This window comes from Meleagris gallopavo, chromosome 5 (assembly GCF_000146605.3).
Source record: "Meleagris gallopavo isolate NT-WF06-2002-E0010 breed Aviagen turkey brand Nicholas breeding stock chromosome 5, Turkey_5.1, whole genome shotgun sequence".
Lineage (NCBI taxonomy): Eukaryota > Metazoa > Chordata > Aves > Galliformes > Phasianidae > Meleagris > Meleagris gallopavo.
The window spans coordinates 49,962,692-49,984,093 of record NC_015015.2 but is presented as its reverse complement, the minus strand read 5'-3'; the positions used below and the strand labels follow the sequence as shown (position 1 = coordinate 49,984,093).

Sequence of the window (21,402 nt, the reverse complement as noted above, 5' to 3'; positions counted from 1 at the left end):
AAAAAAAAAAAAACTCTGTGCACCACATGCGCATTGTCCGCATGTTTGGTGGAAATCAGGTAAGGAGCCCATTTGGACCAAACAGGCACACACCTGCCCAATGGGTCATGCCCTGAGGCATTTCCAAGCTGCAATCCCACAAACGTCCTCTTAGATTTAGGTTCCTGAATCGTGTCAGTACTTCTGGAAAATGGAATATCCGAGGCTGACCCACCTCAGCACAGGGAGACCAGCAAAGAAAAGAGAAGATGGATCATGGGAAAGAAATGAAAACAGAATACCTGAGGACAACAGCTAACCAAGGATGACTTCAAAGTTTTAGGAGAAACAGCCCCATGGGTACATCCCTCCTTGCAGTCACACACTAAGACTGTTACCGGTTCAAGAAAATCCAGTTCAGGTATGAGGAAATTTTTCAGGTCCAAGTCATTTGCCCTGAGGCAGGGAAACTAAACAAAGATTATGGGACTCTCTTGCATACTCCTGCTTCAGACTGCGTCGCCTATGGATGCTGAAGGGTACAACTAAGATAAGTGGGCTTTGTTTTTAATTTAAGCATGAGAATTATCTAGTGCCTCACCCTCACCTCAGTCCATTCTCTTCTGGGGACTATACATGGAAAATACTTCTCTAAAACAAGAGGAGTAACTCTGCTAAGTTTTTTTTTTAAGCAGAGAATTCTGCAGAGGGAAAAGACTCCAGCATGTGGCTGAACGGGAACTGTGCTTCTGTTTACTACGTTCTCATAAATCACTCAAATCCAAGCGCAGAAATCAAAAACTTGTCACTATAACGAGTAGCTGAATATTTTAAATGTCACAGGCCTCCATCCAGAAATTAATGTGTTGAGTTGTATTTTTTTTTCCTGCTTTTTTTTTTTTTTTAATTCTCTAAGAAAAATCTGGAGGTGATAAAAACCATTAACTCTCTGGAAAACAGCCAATCCTCAAAGGAAGGATTTCCAAAAATGCTCTATAATGCTGCCTCCCTTTACTTTCTCTCTGAAGCTATACAGGGACTGGTGCCAGTAAGAGCATAGCAAAGGCAAGGGCTGAGAACGTCACACCAGGTGTTTTGCAGGTCTGAGTGAATCAGTGATGAAAGGGTTTGGGGTCCCAGTGCCCACCCTGAGGATGTGGGAGCAGCGCTGGATGTGCTGCATTTTGGCTGGCAGCACCTACACGTACAACCAAGGTTGACAGGGCCACAACAAACAACTGTAGCACAGGCTGCTCCCAATCCAAGTTCCTGAAAGCTCAGGGTGAGGACAGAGAGACCACAGAGGTGACCTGACATCCTCAGGCTGCAGAGATGTGCTGGGTATGGCAAGGGCATCCCCTGTCCCATCCCCGGTTCCCAGCACACAGGTTCCCTGCTGTGACCAGATGGCAGGAAACATCTGTCCATGTTTAAACAAGTCAGACTTGTCTAAAATCACACTATAGAGAAGCTGGACATAGATTAAATTTCCAGGTACATAGTATGCTGTCAAGTCATTACCATCTAAAGGACAATTACAACCCTAGCAAGCTTTTAACAAGTTTGAAGTACATAGCCAAAAGTTAAGCTGAAATGTTTTCAATTTTCTGAGTATTTCCATTCTCTGGACATTGACCTTTGTCCACAGATCCAAAAAAGCCAAGATAGGTGCTGCCACTTCACCTCTGCTACTTGTGCAAAACATAAGCCTGTTGACAGGCAAGAAGCAAACACGGGAATATAAAAATCTACATAGAGAAAAATAGATCAATCCTTGGACAGCACTATGACGGTAAAAGAAAACCAGAAAGCTAAAGAGAACTGCAGAAGAGAGTAATCAGATTCAACATCTAAACACAAGCATTAAGGAGAAACTCGCAGAAGTGGGAAGGAAGAAAAATTACAGAACCATCACCCCATATCTGGTAGACACCTGTGCAATCAAAACTCAGTATTATCTTTCCAAAAACTAGTTCCATAGTGAATGCATTCAGCAGGACTTCACTAGTAAACTGCAGCTGAAGCTCTAGCAACATCAATACTGATACTCTACCGGGACTGTTCTTTTTCCCACCACCAACCTGTTTTTACCCCTTTCTGACTTGCAGGCCAAAAGGCAGAATTTAAGTAGTTGCTTTAACTTCTATTTTCCACTTTTGGCCTACAACATCACAGCAAACTGAAATGTAAGAACTGTTTGATCTAATGATTTTGCAGTCTATTAAGGCTCTTGCTTGTACACGATAAAACAATAATTCCCCCCTAAATGTTTCATTCCAAAGTTCTGTGACCTACTAACTGGAGGAAACACGGCATAAATCTCCACCTGGGTAATGCTTACACTATAAATCCTCCTACCCCCCAAGCATATGTCTCCCATGTGAAATAACTCCCTCTCAGGTTGACTAGCATGACGTAAAGTTAACCATGCAGTATACGTCAATTGAAATGACACGTGTTCTGGACAAACTTTATACTACCTTTTGATAATGTTTCTGTTGGGGCTCATTATAAAATAACTAGAGTAGTTTACAACCACAATACACTACTGTAGTTGTTTCATAACCCGCAGCTGCAAAGTGGTAACAAGAATGCCTAACCCTGTACATTCAGACTTTTATGAGCATTGTGTGGTCAATGTGAATCAAACACAGAGCATAATATCCCTTTCTTGAAATAGATTCACAGCTACAGGAGTTGCTAATGCCTGGCTTATTGTTTTATCTTTAAAAATGAGGCAAAAGGAGAAGAAAAAAAAAATCATAGAAAAGTAGAATTAAATAGAAATAGGAAGGCCTGTCAGACAGAAAACACTGCAGGAGATCCAAAGGCAACCTCGGGGCTCTTACTTTTTGGTCTACTATCTGAATTACTACCACACACTGAGGATTTCTATCTTCGCTACCAAAAATCACGCAGACTATGTTTCACGGACTGTCCTCACTCTTCAAATGAATGGATATGGATACCCAACATGCTTCCAATGCTGATGTCTTTTGCAGTACAAGGATGGAGAAGAAAGTTCCTCTATAGCCACAGGCTCCTGAACTCGCCCTGGCTTATATCTCACATAAACCATGCTCCTTAGTCCCAGAGATTTATTAAAACTTGTGGGCAGATCTTGGGCTGGCCTCCTTAATCTCTGAAGTGTCCATTCCTTCTTTCAGTCTACCTGTGTTCCCAGGCTAGAAAGTGTGCAGCCAAGGATTTGAAAGCACAAAGGTGCCAGGGGGCACTGATGAACCTGCTGCTCCCCTGCTCCCACACCTTTGCAATGACAGCATTCTCTCATTCTGACTCAGCCCTCCAAAGCCAAAACTTCAGTACCCACACAAGTGACCTCACACCTCAGCCATGTGGAACAACAGTGCAGAAAGAAGAGGCAAGCAATACTTTTTTCTTTCCTCCTTCATAGCTCTCTGACCACCAAACATGTAAACGTTACTCTCCTATTTGTACACATAAAGCCACCACTCGGAATGCTGGGGGGACATGAAAGGGTCAGGAAGGGCACAGACTCTGCTACACATGCACACTCTCAAAGTCAAGACACTCCATGTACAATCAATTTAAAACAGCCAGACTAAAGGAACGGTTTCTTCTAATGCCTCCAGGCAAGCATCAGAAAATGTTACTTGGAACCATCCCTGCTGACACTGCAATAGTTACAGCTTCCAAAGCAAAAAAAAAATATTGCTGTTTACTGCTCAGGGTGTTTTAATTTACCACTGTGGTCAAAATTAAAAATGAACTGTTTGTTCGAATGGACAAATATATAGTTGAATCCCTGCCTTTTGTCAGAGGCTGATACGAGCAAGCAAAGGAATTCATTAACAAGCTCATAATAATGCAAATTTCTGTTAGCTTAGGATTTGTTTTCCTACCAGAAGACAAATGCTTTTCCATTAGGACTGACTTCCACAGGCCAGATGTGTCTCTAGCAACAAAACACAGGACACACACAAATCTTTGAAGCAGAACTTGCAGTGCCTTCCCGAGGCTGCAACAAAATCTCTCAGTGACTTCAGGCAACTCAATCCAAGTTTCACTGTGTCTTGCTTTCTCTATTTTGTAAAACGGAATCATCGTGCTTCCAAGAATTGTATCTCCTTTTTATTACATTATTTTGTAATTATGTTGTGACACTAATTGACATACAATGTCAGCAAATAAAAGACAAAAGAGGCCAGAGACTGTCATACCTAATTTCTTTTTCAATCGTGCTTGAACTGCTTATATATTACACCTAACTACTTTAAAGAGAACATCCCTCAGGACTAATTTGCCTGACAGCTACCAAGTGCAAGGCACCCATTGACTAGTGTCTCACTTGAAGAGATACAAGCCCTAGTTACACGAAGTGAAAGCTGGTTCTTCAGTACAACAAAATCTAAAGCATATGGCCTCTTCACCAGCAAGCTTATTAAGCAGCAATAAGTTTCCAAGGGACAGTTCAGACTATGTGATAATTGGTGAAGGACGACAACCTTTCAAATTAGGGAAGGAGACGTGCAGGTGCTGCTGTTTCTTTCTCATGGCTGTTCAGTGCTTACCCTCCCGTGCTGACACTCTGCAACTCAGATGCAGAAACAGCCATGATTCCCTGCAGATGTCCCAAAGATCTTTCAGGTAACTAAGCTAAACGCCAGGCCAATGATGAGGAACTCCAGAACTTCCCAAACATGAGTGGACAAAGAAGGGCAAAGTTTCAAAGAGGTTTGACACACGTAACAGTAATCTAAGACACACCTAAACACATACTAAATAAATTTGCAGATGATACTAAATTAGAAGGAGCTGCTGACTCCCTCAAGGGTGGAGGGGCCTTGCACAGAGATCTTGACAAATCAGAGGGTTAGGCAGTTAGCAATTACAGAAAATTTAACACAAGTAAATGCTGGATTCTGCACCTGGGCAAGGGTAATTCTGCTCATATTTACAGATTGGGGAACAAGAGACTATAGGCAACACTGCAGAAAGGGATCTAGGGGTTCTGGCTGATAGCAAGTTCAGTGGGAGTCAACAGTGTATCCTGGCACCCAAAAGGGCCAATGATACCCTGGGATACGCCAGACTCAGCACTGCCACTGGACAAGGGGAGAGATTGCCCTACTCTGCTCTGTGCTGTGTGGCCTCACCTCAAGCACTGAGTGCAGTGTGACTGCCACAAGATAACAAGGATGTAAAACTGTTAGAGAGTGCCCAAAGGAGGGCTACATAGAAGGGGGTCAGGTGGGGGTCAGGGAAAGGCTCTGCCCCAGAGGGCTGTGGACATGGAACAGGCTGCCCAGGGCAGTGGGCATGGTCCTGAGCTGCTGGGAGCTCAGGGAGCATTTGGACACTGCTCTCAGACATATGGTTTAGATTTTGGGTGGTCCTATGTGGAACCAGGGGTTGGACTTGATTACCCTTGTGGATCCTTTCCAACTCTGGATATTCTATGCACACTGAACTCAGAACTGGCAGTTACAATTCAGGAAATCATGGAATCACCAAGGTTGGAAAAGACCTAAAAGATCATCCAGTCCAACCATCCAGTGTTTCAAGATGCAATAGCAGCCAAAACCACCAGATTTTCAGCATCACAAAACAGGGTACTGAAAATAAGGAGTCTGTCCATACATTGAGTGAAGTTCCTAGTCCTGCATCTGAAGACAGAGGTAGCAGAGTTAGGGAAATAAGAGAGACGAGCAAGGCTTTGTCAGATGGTCAAGAGGACAAAGCAGCAGCCTTAGGAGGAGAGATAACATAGGCTGGGACTACTGTTTAGTGAGATGAAGGCCGAGAGACTTCTAATTGAGAGCTACAAAGTCAAAGAGGTAGTGAATATACTGAATGAAGAATTACAGTTCGCCCATTCCTGTAACATGAGATACAAGAGATGGTCAATGAAACTGATGGAGTACAAGTTTGTAAGTGATGACAGAGAGTACTTCTTTGCACAGGAGTAATGAACTCTTGCAATCTGCTGACAAAGGAGATTGTGGAGGCAGAGATTGTCAGCAGGGTCAGAGAGGCATTAGATAAATTCTGAGATGTCTGGCATACAAACAGATACTAAAGGAAACAGAGAGGTGTGCCCCTGAAACCTCCTCAGCTGCACATGCTGAGGACTAACAGCAGACTGCACGAAGTAGCCAGGCTCCGCAGCTCTCCCTAAACACCATTAATAGCACCACTGCTATTAGGGAGACAATCCTAAGCATGATGTGCTTCAGCTCAGACCCAGTAGGATATTTCTAACATTCTTATAACTTACATCTATCTTTTCACTGGTCTTTCTTTTCTTATCTAGTCATGGGAGGCTGTGCTACTCTCATAGGTCCCCATAAGAATTTCAGAGTCATGCACAGAGGCTGCTGAGAACGGAGGCAATATCTGCAGACCTATTCTGCAGAGACCAACTAAACTCAGACCATGCTCAAAGCCAGTCATCCTAAGGGTACCCTTTCCCCTTCTTTTTCCACTAGCTTCCTACAACAGCTGTAACCACCTTGACCAACATTACCATCCTTACTTTTGAGGAGTGGGAGGTTCTGAATAGCAGATCCATTATCTTTGCCCAACAGTATCAAAAATACAGCAGCAGACTCCTTTCAGATGCTTCCTCAAAATTAGATACCAGGAAAGAACAAACATCCAATTTTGAAAGATTGCCAGATGTGGAAACCCAGAGGAATTAACTCATAAGTACTTGGGCACCAAACTAAAATAATAATAGGCCAACTTCGCACAATGTCAAACCACAACATCAATTTGTATAATGATTTATATGGACTCACTTCCCTAAAAGTGGTTCATGCCAGACTCTCACAAGTACTGCTTTAAGATTCAAAGCAAACCTCTAATTATTGATCCTTCGTTACACTGGGAAATTACCTCATAGCAGTTTTAAAGTTCTATTTATAAGTCTAATAATCTCATCATTGATTACGGTGACTGTATTCTAATTATAAATCCATTATCTCCCCAGCAATGAAATAAAATCAATAATGCACATAAATGGAAAAGAACGAATTTAAATGCATACGTTAATGTCATTCCAAGTAGCACTATTTTATGTACCATCTCTAACAAAACTGTGTCACATCATTAGCAATAATGTGAAAAATCTTTTTCAATTAACAAAGCAGATTTGATACTATGTTCAGCAAAGTGGCAATCCATTCCATTAAACACACACATATGAAATGCTTGAAACATCTACAAACTCTCTATCATAAATTTTCTCCCAAGTGCTCAAACAGAAATGTAGATACATTTTATATAGGTGCTTTTTAAAACTCCTTTCAGAAGCTGCCTCTTAGGGTCTTTTAGTGATTCCAGTTGCAAGTAACAAAAAACATCAACATCTGCCACAAGCTCAGCTGTTCATATCACAAAACAGGAGATGCTTTCAGTGTGTAGTGTGACTATCTGGAATCCCACAACCCTGACATGTCATCATTGCAGTATTCAGCCTAAAGAGCAAACCTTAAAGTGCTTTTCAAAAAATTGTACTGTGTTCAGTCTTATTTTATGCAAGTAGGAAGACTGGGTAATTCGCACTTGTATCCAGCCATGTAGATCAGTTCCTTTGTTTCTTTCATGGGGTATAGAGACTTCTACAAAATATTTTTCTTCCATCTATCTTCAGCTGACTAAGGTCTGAGCCCATCTGGAATTCATCTGGTTCCTCAGCTTTTCACCTCTGAAACTGAGAGGCAGCACTCAGTTGGAACCCACCCTTAACCAACATAGTACAGAACAATGGCAGCCTCATTAAAGCCCTTCTAGATTAGATATATAGTCTTACTCTATTGGATGACATATCTGAGCTCCAGCCAAAACCTAAGAGCCTTTCTTGTAAGGTGATTTCTAGTGTTGGGAGGAGTGGGATACATGAATTAACAAATCAGATAATATACGTGGTTTAAATGTACTAAACAAAAAAGACACTGAAGTGAAATGGATGAACAGAAAAGTTCAAATCAAAGAAACTAATTTGGAGGTGGGGAGTAGAATATTTAAACACCTGGGGTAAAAAACAGGGAGACATTTTTCACTTAAAGTGTACTTTATGATACATTTTCCAGATTAGAGTCCTATGAACCCCTATTACTTTGAAAAAGACATTGCATAAACTCAAGATGTTTTCAGAGAGTTACTCAGAAGTTACACAAAGAATTTCTGGGAGTTTGAAGGCAGTTAACCTCAGCAACAGGCCTTGAGATAACCCGAGACCTAACAAAGGTAAAATCTGTGGATTATCATCTGCAAATAATCTCTGAAGTCTGCTTGTTTTAAATATACCCCTGATTAGTATAGGTGAAGTCTGGGCCAACGTTCTTTATTATTGCTTGTTGACTGCAATTGTCAACAAAGGCCAGTATGGATTTGTTTCCCTCTGAGAGCTGTAATAACAACTGCTTAGCCTGGAGGAGTGAAGGATCACAAGAACTGTGCTTTCAGGTGGTAATCTGAGCACCAAGAGGGTCTGAATCCTGAGGATAGTTGTCCTGTCCCGCAATTGTAAAACCAACACCATGGCAGAAGTTTCAAATACACAATATAAAGGGATGCAAACCACACCTTCACCTATAAAAATGCTTATCTTCACCTTTGAGCCAATACCCCTTCCACCAACTCTGCCTAATTTTCATGAGTCACTCTGATACCTGGAGCTATACTTTAAAAAGTCAGCTCATTTTCACCTTCAGCATCCCATTCTGGGAACAATCTAAAAAAAATAAAAAATATTAAAATGACCATGGAGTCCTTAGCAATCACACAGAACAGCGTGTTAATTAACAAATTTCCGTGTCTTTTGTGTGCGTACAACGCTCAATTTCTAACCTACAGTTTCTAAGCTGATCTGCTACTTGGCTGCTGAGATAAGGTCAACCTTGCAACTCTAAATGTAAGTGAATGTAAAATATTGCTGATAGTATTGTCCTCTCACATCTCCCTCCACACAGGAACTATAAAATTAGGTTAATGTGAGAGAGCTTTTAGTAACTCGAATCGACGGGTTTCCTTTTATTGTTGGTCGCTCTCCTTAACAAGTCCAAACTCCAGCTTTCTTTGCTCTTCTCCTTCCTTGACGTACCTCCTCTGAAGAACCTCTTTAGCACCTCTAAAGTTAAAGAGAATACATAAAAGTCTCTATGCAGTCCTAGCCCCACTACTAGACTGAGGCTTGCTATTGCCTTCTGCAGATCCAAGTTATTATCCATCTTGTCTGAGAAACATCCCAAAGCTCAAAGTCATCCAAATGTCTTATAGACAAGATTTATGGCCAAAGCACTGTATTTTAATTGTTTTGTTACAAAATATATTTCACACATAGTATTAATAAAAGGTCACCGAGAAAGCTATCAAGAAAGATTTTAAAAATCCATTTGGTATGACATTTATCAATGTAAAAAAGTAACTGCTGAAAAATAAATCTCATCGTCCTGTTTTCCACAGTCAGTTTCTATTACATCTTCTAAGCAAAATGTAAGTCATCCTCGCTTTAAACAAAGGAAAAGGATTTCAGAAAAGTCGAGGGCTGAGCAACCCTCAAATGAATCCATCTGGTTTACATTAGGAATATGTCTTCTTCTTACCTGAAGAACTCCAGGAAAGTTTAAAGTCTGACTAAATTAGCTTTCAGAATCTTTTCAAATAATAAAAATTAACAGAACTCCTTGAACTTATGAAGACATGCATCCATTCACACCCATGCCCACTTTTTAACCCCACAGTTGAAGAACCTCACTCTATCTAGACATAAATATAGCTTTGAACTTGCAAATACTTTCAAGGACATACACTGGACTACTGATAAATTCACAATTTTATATACCTATGCCTTAAAGTCTTTTTAAATCATTCACTTCTCCAGTACCTCAGTTTTCCTAGTTTCCTAATTGGTTTCTTCTTAAATACATTTCTAAAGCAACTCAGATACTAGTAAGCACACAACAAAGTCACAGCACTTTGCCTTATAACCAGCCCCATTCATGAATATTCAAATTAGAAATAAAGTGTGGCAAAGATTTCATTTTGCATAAGATGAAAGAAAAAGCAATTTGCAAAACAAGCTCTATTTCACTGTGATGTTTTTACACTGCATGGCTACATTACCACTTTTATTCAGCACATAATGCTGCATACTAATAACAGTCAATTCAAAGCATGCAGTTGAACCTCTTTTTCCCACAATAAGCAATATATGTGGGTATTTCTAATAGAGGTACAATGTATTTTTAGTAGTTTTCATTTTCTCCATTCAGGCAGGATCTCAGTTCTAGGAAGACTAAATCCTCCCTTCCTTCTCTATGTTAAACAGCGTGGTACCAATGCTAAGTACTGCTTACATGCTTTTTCATGTGAGTAGTAACCTTGTATTCATTTGTCAGGTTTAGAATTAAAAACATCAGTATAAAACTATGTACTAATTACAGTTGTCAGTCGTCCACTGCAAATCAGCTGTCCTTACATGGAGTTATGTCAGCTCCCTCCCCTCCACAGTGTTCACTGCCTGGTCAAACTACTTATCACTGCTACTGGTGATTATTTTGTGTAATTTTTCACAACAGGCCACTTGGGTAAAGCCACTGATTACATCTTCACCTCTTGCACTCATTGCAATCCTTGTCCTCCCCTCCCTGGACCCTCCTCCAGATCCTTAATTACTGTTCCTTTTCACAGCTCCTGAAGACCACTGTTATTATTTCAGTTTGAGCAGCACTCGCACTATGCTTTGAAGAGACATTCCTGTTCAAAAAATTTATAATCTATATAATGGATTTTCACACTTGAACTCCAAACATTTATTAAAAATTTACGATGTACTGCACTTCTGACCCCAAACATTCAGCACAGAAGCGTTTTCATAAATGTAAGTGACATTACAAGGTAATACATGCAAGTTTGGGCAGGGATATAAGAAGAGCAGAAATCAAATAATCTTTTTATCTCTGCAGACAATTGCAGTACTACCACTGGTAAAACTGACAATAATAAAGTAAAAAAAAAATATATGGAACCCGGAGAACAGTTTGTAGATACAAGGTCTCGTAAGGTTTGGTAGCCATGTGTTGTTAAGCATTTTCAAGGCACCCACCTGAGTTCTGGCTCCAGGAGAAAGCAACAGACATCTTCAGTAGTCGAGGTGAGCAAAGATAGATGTCTAAGATGAGCCAGGACAGACAACCAACATGAGAGGAATAAAGCACTTCTTAGAGGTGCCTGGTACTCTCCTACTGCTATAAAGGAATGCTCTGTAATTAGCTTAGAATAAACACCTGTCTTTCTGGCAGTTGAAAACAGTTGAGATGAATCCCAGCCTTCATCTGCATCTGTCATCCAGTCTTTAGAAAATGAATTATGCTCACTTCAAGTGCGGCACTGAGTTATATCACTGAGATGTAAAGCACTTAGAAAACAGTTTCCTAGCAAGGAGTGCAGCACTGTTGCAAGAAAAACCTTCCACTGAGAGGGGCTGGAGGGAAAAGGGAAAACTGCAGGTTCCAAATGAATCAGGGGCACTTACAGAGTAGTCAAAATAACATCACAAGTAAGAGCGTGAAGTCCTCAGGGCAGGAGCTGTCTTTTCTTCTGCATTTATGCAGTATCATCAGGGCTCCAAGATGCAGTCATGTTACATGTAATAAATAATTCAGTGCTATCCTTTTCACTGCATTTGCTTTCCTTGCTCTAGAATTCCTCTAACCAGACCAGTTCACATCTTACATGGGCTCCATATTTGGAGGTTTGCTCCACAGCTGCAACACTCTGATTTTCATTCTGCTGAAACTGAGAAGGTAACCCAAACATGAACTATCCATTCAACTCTTCATTTCAATGACGCCTCAGCTAGAAGAAAATATCCTGCTAGAGCACTGGTATTTAGACTGACATGGGACAAAAAGATGCTAGTTAGAGAGAGATACAAGACTCTTCAAAAGTCTAGAAATCATTACTAACAAGAAAAGGCTCAATGCTCGATTTATTTTCTGGTAAAGATTGGAAACGTGACAACAAACTTCAAACAGAAAAGGAAAAGAAAAACCTATGAAAAAACAGAATAAATTCTTCTCCAGCTACACTAACTGGCAGCTGGAATAATGGGTTTAACATGCAGCAGTGGAGATTAATTTTTGCTTATTTATTTCAAAAGAGAAGAAAACCTTTCTAATGGGAAAGGAGATTGACAACTGACAATCAGTAGAACTTGTGAAATCTCAAACTTAACAAATTCATAGGATGAAGTAAGACAAGCACTGGACAAGAATGCCATGCAGTGAATGCCATCCTAGATCAGCCAGTTCCTGAAATCCCCCCAACCTTATATCTCACCTATGGGGAAAAGCAATGGCAGACACTTTTCCACCTTTCCCACCCAAGCAGCTTCAACAGTCACAAGGCTCTTAATAATACAAAAGGCAACAGAATTCAGACACAGAAAGGATATTGTGGACAGAGATGAACAGAGTTGGGCTTAAATCAAAAATCAAAAATAAAAAAATAGCTTTTCTCCAAAAGCTGTCTCTAAAACTAAACTGTTCTTGCAGATGATTGGATCACATCCAAGCAACCTCGAACACTCAGTCTAACACTGTCTATCCTTTCATTTAAAGGTCACTTTTCCAGGCTATTGAGCTTTTTTGCACATTTCTAGATTGCACTTCAGGTCTGTTGCATTACACACAGTTCTACCTCTCAGAGGTTAAATGAGGTAGCTCAGTTTTATCATAGGGTAATGCAGTGGTTAGGGGAAACCACATCTATCAGTGAGCATGGCTAAACAGAAAGAAATTTGGAGCTGGCAGTTAGTAAATTATTTAAAACATGAAAAGGGCAGGGAAGGAACGAGTAGAGAAATTGAAATACTTGTGCTTCCCCGGACTGTAGGCCTCTTAAGCCAAAAGCTTTCTCATTTTCCAACATTTCTGTGATATACACAGAATTAAAAAGATACTACAATGCCACATGCCCTAACATTGGCCTTAGAGATCCCAAACAGAGTAGCATTTTAGAGAACAGGACTCACAGAAGCATTTCCTCATAACAGTTGAATAGTAACTTTTTTTTTTTTTTTGGTTCCCTTTTTCTAAAGGTAATATCATTAGAGATCAATGCATCAATAAAGATACACCAGATATAAATGGGAGCCCCTCAACGGTGGGACATGCAAGCTTTCACAGATTTCCATGTGAGAGAAAAGTATGAGAAGGAGGAATCATGTCTCCAAAGACTCTTCTGGAAGGAAATACAGCAGCCTCCTGTAAAAGTAACGTTATACAATGGCACTCTTAAAATGTTTATCACTGATGATCTCAGAGCTCAACCAGCTGATGCTACCAAGCAATATTTGGTAGTGTTTATATATAACAGCACATAGGGCATGATGTTGCATTCAAAGCTGTCTAGCACCAGCATCTCTGGTCTTCAAAGATCTGTTGCAGTACCTTAGTGAAAAGCATGACTTCTGTTAACTATCAAGGGAAAATGGCTTATATCTTAGTCAAAATCAATCTGTGTATCATTTCGTACTCAGCAGCATTCCATAGATGGTCACAAATGTTTAATGAACTTGGTTGTCAATGTGATGTGCACCTCTATTAAGATTTTTCCTTTCTCGCAAGAATTCTTATAACATATATCAAATACAGGAATGGTTTAAAACCAACTTTAACGCTTAGAATCCAAGTGCAGCAGTATTTACAGAAGTATGGGACAGAGGCTACCTTCTGAGCATCCTCCTGCACAGCAAGCTGTTTTGCAACACACTTAACTTGAAGATTTTTTCTCCCCATTGCAGTCTATTAACATCATCTGTGAATTGAACACAGCCTTAGAAGTTCAGCACTAAACTTGAGGGTCAAGTTCATCTTTGATACAGCTCCCATGAAGCCCCCAGATTTTTTTTATGTAACAAACCTGGCCTTTTATGTTTTTCTGAAGAGGTCACCAGGTATTTGACAGCCAAATAACATCACCTGCATCCACAAAGCTACAATAGTCACAAAAAACATCTGAGGAAAGGATGTCACCATCCAAGATAAGAAAGCAAATTCCTTGTGACATCTGACAGAACATCATTCAAGGCTCTTTTTAAGCTACTCAGTTCTTGAAACATGGCTTAGAATACCATTAGCTGATCCTCTCTAACATAAATATGCATACCTCTCACATTTTTTCTTTATCCACACACACGTAAACAAAAGTTGTGCATCTGCATTATCACGACTTACTAGACAAGCCTGAGGCAGGAAGCTGTTCACCCTGGAGATACTCCACATGCCCTCGAGGTACTGCTGAGCTTGGATGGTGACTGAACTCAGCGCACCGCTGAGACCGCTGGGGGCTACTGTGACTTGAACGCTGGAGTTTGGAAAACTGCCTGTGCCTTGAGACCATCCAAGTCCCTTCTTCCTCTCTGTCCCAGAGAAGAGATTTGGTGATTTTCCAGGTTGCCTGCCCACCTGCCCAGTAATCAGTGGAAGGTCCCGCTGGGAAGAGACTGTGACCACCCTGGGTACCATGCTGGTCACTGCTGTGGCACCGGGTGGGAGGTCGGGCATTTCTGAGTAGCTGGCTTGGTTGAGGGTGTGCATCATCTGGATGGCTTCCTGTTTCAGCTGGTTCAAGTGAGTGGCACAAGTTTCGCATCTGCTCTCTCCTTCATTCCTGTTTTTCTGTAAGTAGTCAGGCACTTGAAGCTTGTCAAAAATTAAAGCTGATAATCGTGGGTCCTAAAGAAGGAGGGAGGAAGCAGAAAAAAAAAAAAAAAACTGAGTCAAAACACAAAAAGAGAAAAAGACAAAGTTCCACCCATGGAAACACTTTAAATCTCTACTGGTATTTACCATGGTTTGGTTGTTGTTTTTTTTTGTTTTGTTTTGTTTTTTGTCTGAATACCCCAAAAGACTTTCAGGTCACAGCTGACTAATAAACCGTAAGTGACTTCATTTGTATGAGATCCAGCATGAAAATTTTCATCAAATTAAACAATAGAGCTATGGTGCACTTGATCTACTTGTTCTTCTAATTAATTCTCCTTTGGAGACATCCAACATGCTTATGTTTTTCATGCTCAGAAGCAACATTAGTTGAGATGCTGACCCTACAGATATTGTAACGCGTTTCAAAGGCATACCACCATCTTTAAACCAGGAAAATAAAATCTCAGATTATTAAAAAAAAATTAGCGCATGACCTGGTAAACATTTTGCTGTCCTCAATCTCAGAAATGAGTAATCAAGTAGCATAAAAACAGCTTATATGGTAGTGCTCAAAAACTGGCTCCTCTGCTAGCTAGGCCTGTTATTTCTCATCTTTGCAATCCAGATGGTAGCAATATTCTCTTACATTACTCTTGCTTTGATGAGAAATAGATTTGAAACTACAGCCATGTGTGAAGGTGCACGCTAAGAAGCTGATTTAAAAGCAACACCTACTTTGCTCCCCCCTCCTCCACCTTACTAGTTCATTTTAAGGCTGCCCAGAAATCTTAAAACCCTGTTCTGTGTTTCCAGTTCAGAGATAGAGTTACCTATCTCCTGAAACACACCAATGCCTTCCCATCCCCAGCATGCTACTGTAAAGATCAGCCAGGAGATTAAATCCAGCCCTGCTGTAAATCTGCTATCAAGATGAATGCCGCGCAGTAAAACTGACCCAACTTCACACACTCTCCTTCAGCTCTCTAAACAATTAAAATTTTAATGAAATCATAGCCAAAGGTTTATTTGTATAATTATTTTAAGTGAAATATTTAATTTGCTTGCTCATAATGAGAGCATGCAAAGCTAGTACATCAGCCACCCTGCATACGCTGGGGTATCCCTAGATCAGTACTCCTTTTAAAATCGTATTACTTGATGCCAAATTGCAATTGCTCTCTAGGAAATGAATGCCCTATTAGAAAACTAACTCATTCTGGTTTTAATTACAACACACATCAATAAAACTCTTAAGAAGTCTAGGGACTGGTACTTTGGCTTTGCTCATTATTCTCTTTCAACTCTGCCATTTCCCTTTGCTCTGAATTTATAAAATCCTCAAACACTGCCCAACTTTTCCACCAGCAGCAGGGAATCTAGCTTGTTTTTAGCTGCTGGATTGCTCCTGCAGTAGTTTTTGATCTATCTCATAAAATGCAGTACTGTGTTAATATAACCATTGTATATAGCATCACATCACTCCACAGCCAAAAACCATTAACAAAAGTTACTTTTTCCACAGTAATTTAAATTATTGTTTATTTACTGGAAAAAATACCTCTCAGGCTAAGGGAAGCTGCTCCTGCTTCAACTGAACAATACACTGTATTCACACTAGCGAGTGAATTTACAAACTCAAGTCAAAGACAGTATTTCATCTTTGCCTCTTTTCTCTTTATTGAGGCTTAAAATGCATTTGAAGTTGCTCCATTCGCCTATCCTCCTGAGCAAGAAAATTCTTTCCCTTCAAGTCTCTCAGAAGTAAAAAACACTAAATTAACAAATATTAGGAAAAAAAAATCAGAAACTTTCTTCTAAGCTGCAGCACTTCAGCAGAAAGGTGCAGTTGGTTAGACTGGAAGCTATCACAACACAGCCCTGCAGGCACCATTATGCTTCAGGCGAGCCAAAGACCATGCCTTACGCCTCACAAGAAAAACAAACAGCCTACACTTCACAGAAACCCCTCCAAATGAGAGCCCTTTGAGCACAGTCTTGCAGTCAACAACCCAGCACTGATTGCACAGCCCCCCAAAAACACCACTGCTCAGTTCCATGCCACCAAGTCATGGCCTGGCACTCAAGGAAACTAACTAGCAAAAGGACTAGAGGGAATGGCCTCAAGTAGGGATGGATCAGTTTGGATATTAGGAAAAACTTCTTCCCCAAAAGAGGGATCAAATGCAGGAATTGGATGCCCAGGGAGGTGGTTGAGTCACAAAACATTTAGATGTTGTACTAAGGGACACTGTTTAGTGGGGAAATTGGTGGTAGGTGGACAGTTGGTCTAGATGATCTTGGAGGCCTTTTCCATCCACTGATGACTCTATGAAGCACCTGTGTCTCCTGCTGACCTGGGCCTCATCTGGCAATGCTTACATTGCTATCAAATGTCAAAAGTTTCAAATGAGCAATTAAAGCAAATCACTAGGTGAAGCAGGCTTCTCATTTGAAAGAAACAACTTTCTTTTGATGTAAAGAAAATTAATGAGCCTCCAGTTCCAGCTCCATAAACAGAGTTCACAGCGCAAGGCAGAGCAGAGTCAGACAGTACTGCAGTTACAAGGAAACTAAGTGGATGGCATATTCAAAAGGGGAGGAAATAGATCTATTTAGATTACACAAAACACAGAATCATTGAATCATTAAGGCTGGAAAACACCCTCTAAAATCATCTAGTCCAACTGTCCATCTAACACTAATATTGCACACTGACCACGTCAGTCAGTGCCACATCTCCCTATTTCTTGAACACCTCCAAGGATGCTGACTCCACCTTGGGCAGCTTGTGCCAATGCCTCTTTCTCAGAAGAAATTTTTCCTAATGTTCAACCTGAAAACAAACTATATAAGCACACTTTACGCCAGAAAAAAAGAGACACCTTCCAATTTCTATAAAAGGCCATCTCATTTCCAACTGCCAGGTCCTTACAGCATTGTAGCCCTTTCCCTACTGATGTTGGTACTCATCCCTCTCCTCCAGCTCCCTCTCAGAGGGCCCAGCTGTGAGCTTAGATTACTTTTATTTTTCCACTCCCTGCGATAAAAACACCTGGCTAATGATTGGGCGTGAAGGGCAGAGGAAATGCAAGTTACTGTTAAAAACATTAAGTGGAACTTAAAAGTTAAGTCAGTCCCAATAAAGAGGTTTTACTACCTGGTGACAACGCCTGGACCCGGGGAGCCCCTGTTTCAGCAGCTTGTGACCTAACGAGTCTGGGTGGAAGTTGCCTTCTCATGTTTTACAGAGGAAGAAAATAAAGCAGAGTGACCAAATGTGTTACAGGAGCAGATGGGGAGCAGTTAAAGTCATCCTCATCACAGCTCTGCCGGCAGAGAGGGAAACAAAGCAGACATGCAAGCTGGGGGTACTAACACAATATTCAAGCACATAGGCTACAAACCCATCCGAACAGTGCTCCAAATCACTTCTGTCTGCTGTGCTACAAAATTGACTCACCCTGTTAACTTCTGCTTATAAATTTTAGAATTCCAAACGCTCCAGACTGCTAGATGAACAAAATAAATGGTTCTACTACAGACCACTGCACTTGGGAGACCAGCAAGCCCCCAGTGTGATAATTAGACATATTTGTGTGAGCAAAAGTTTTCTGAAACACCTGAATTTGTCTGTGTTTTCCAGTAAGTGGCTATTACAGACACAATTGACCTTACAAGCTCCTGGAAGACTTAATCATACATGTGCAACTTGCTCCAAGGATGAGCATGCACACCTAGTCTGAAAGTGCTTCCTAGCTGAACCAGGGAAGACAATAAATGTAGAAAATCAGAACTGTGTTCCAGCTAGAAATAATAGAGAAATACCCACATAGTTCAATATTGTTGCATTTAGCCTGGAGTTTGCCTTCAGGCTTTGTCTCTGAATGTAGAGAGTGAGTACAGAAAACACGCTCAGATCTGAAAACACATCCAGTAATTTGTAACAGAAGGAAAATAAAAACAGTAATTTTAATTCACACAACCCTCTCTGATGTGAAACTTCACTGCTGCAGTTCCTCCCTGTTAAATCCATCACACACCAAGCAGGCTCCCAGCAATGCAGCTAACACCAAAGCATCTGGGGCACAAAGAAAGGTCAGCATCTCACAGCCGTAAATTACTACAGCCTGAGACCACAGTCCTTGAAACTACAGACATACTCAAAGCAACTGTGATGTGTCCGAAGACATGGAAAAAGACTGAAAATCCCCACTACAGCTTAGGCACAAAAATAATATGCAGGTTTTCAACAGCATGCAACATCAAATGACCTTGCTGGAGCTCTGTTCTTTGAAGCGTGAGACTGAGTGACATGCACTTAAAAAACAAAACTCTAATTCTTTTAAAATTTTACTGAAAAATTGCAGATTACAGTAAATTCCAAAGTATTTAAAGTCTGCATTTAAATTTTGCCAACAGAGTGACAGAAAGCTTTGCAAAAGAGAAACAAGAAACTTGAAATCTTACCTGCAGCCACTGATTTCTAACTCCCAAACTAAGCAATAGGAGAGGATGTAGAAAAGCATCTGGATTCTCACTTAAGAAGTCACTGAAGAAATACCCACCCATCTGTAACCTAATCCTTGCAGTGAGGAACTATCCAGAGAGTGCGAACAAACGATGACGAACAAATGATGAAAAGTCAAATTGCCAACAGCCACTCTCTGTAATTACCTGTAATTCTGTCTGCTGCTAGTTTCTGCAATGCAAGTTTACCTGCAGCAGTATTCAGAATTAAATGAAATCTTGATATAAAGATAATCAAGAAAAGAAAGAAGCATTGAATGATACACTGAAAGACATCCTTAAACACAGACCAAGACAAACCACATTTTTAAAAGATGCTTTGGGAGAATGAAATGTGCTTTCCCAGTGCAAATGGATCAATGATAATGATTTTTTGTCTTAATTGTCTTTGCCAATTTCTGCTATGCTGCTTACAAATTAGTTTTTATCTTACATGACATTGTGGAATATCCACTAATATGCTCTATATTGACAAATATGTTGAAGGTTGAGGCTTGCTTTCCACTATATAAACATAGACAGAAAAAAAAGGAAGGAAAAAAGAACATGCTACAGATACTATTCTGTAATCAAACTAAAAAACATACTAATAGCTTTTTGTTTTTAAAAAGTTTCCACATGGCTAATTATCTCAAGGGACTGAAAATACAAGCTCTAATTCTTCAAGTAACCCATGCTGCAAGATCATTTGGTTACTGACCTATGTTTTATAAGAGTGTAAACAATCAAGGAAAAATAAACACACAAAGCTTCTGCAAGATGGGAATTCACTGCAAATCCCTTCTTCCAGGGGGATGTGGAACTTGCAGTGTAACTTAGCTGTCTTTGGAAGCAGCTAGCCCTGTGAACTAAGCAGGACAGCAATCAACGTTTCCAAAGCAAAATGCACATGAATCAAAAAACAAACAGATGCATTTTAAGGCCAAATTCCATTTCATCTCTCTACCTGAAAGCCTCACTACCTTTGAGCAGATTAATTTAAGCGAATGGATTGTGGTCCTTGCCCTATGCTGTCTGGAAAAAGTCTTGGTGACAATCTCCAGTCCCATTATTCTGCTTCTAACCCCAACCTGAGGCAGAGCACGCAGACATATCCTTATTGACTCTGGCCAGCTGAGTCTCAACCCAATTTATTTTCATCTTTGGCAACCCAAAGAGTTTGGGGGAAAATACATGTATCACAGTGCATTTTATTTCTTACTTTCTAAGTATACTGCATCTCTTTCAAACATCTTCATAACAAAGGTCAGGCAATATGCTACAGTGTGCTAAGAAACACATGACCCCACACTAAAAATGACTTCAGCGTGTTTAGTTATTCTGAAGCCTCCACTGAACTCTATTTATTTCCATTTCCTGCCCACTTTAATGTACTTCAGTGGCCCGCAGTAAAGTTAAAGCAATAGGTGTCTGTCATAAAGATGAATAGTGCTATTGGAATGCATAATACAGTGGAAAGAGGAAATGAGAGCAATCTGGTTTATTTACATCTCAGACTCCCATCAGCACCTCAACCCAGCTCCCAATGGTTTCAGGGGCCTTTCCTGTTATCTTCTGTATAGTTCCCTGCAATGATTCGGCTTTTAACCTCCCAGAACCAGAGAGTATGGGCTGATTTCTGAGATTTGCGTTTGTGAGCCAGCAGAATATGGGAGCAGGCAGCCATGCATTGCATTCAGTGCAAAGGAAACAAAATAAAGGTAGCATTCATGATTTAAAACAATTAAAGACACACACAAAACAAAAGATCCCAAAGAGATCTGCTATCATACTTAAATTTAGACCAACACACAGAAACCCGACTACTTCTGAAAAATAGTAATTACTGTATTACAAAATATTACTTTTAATCTCCTTTCTTTACAATCTAATTAAACAGATATTTTATTTGCCTTTGGAAAATGTTTTTCTTAATTTGATTCAATTTCAACATTCCACGTATTCTATAAACTACACATTCAAACCAGTATGTAATTTTGTGCTTATTTTTAACAGTTTATGACTTCATTTAAAAATGATGTGTTTTAATTTGCATGTTTATTGTTGGTTTTAAGTAATCCTTTAATTTTCCCTCTCAGGTCTGTGGCTTACTGTAACTCCACAATGCAAATTCAGAACTGATTTTGTTCACATGATAAGACTGTATTCTAACACCCATTGTGTTCTTCTTCTTTCTCTCTTTCCTTTTTTTTTTTTTTTT

General features: G+C 40.2%; 1 protein-coding gene across 1 annotated transcript in view; it reads right to left on the bottom strand.

The window, feature by feature from the left end:
• The window catches only part of KIF26A (kinesin family member 26A), a 91,527-nt gene that overhangs the window by 52,441 nt on the left and 17,684 nt on the right, over positions 1-21,402 (bottom strand). Inside the window, exon 2 of the mRNA XM_031553789.1 lies at positions 14,205-14,705. Coding sequence (XP_031409649.1) covers positions 14,205-14,705 — 501 coding nt within the window. The remainder of the gene's footprint in view (positions 1-14,204; positions 14,706-21,402) is intronic.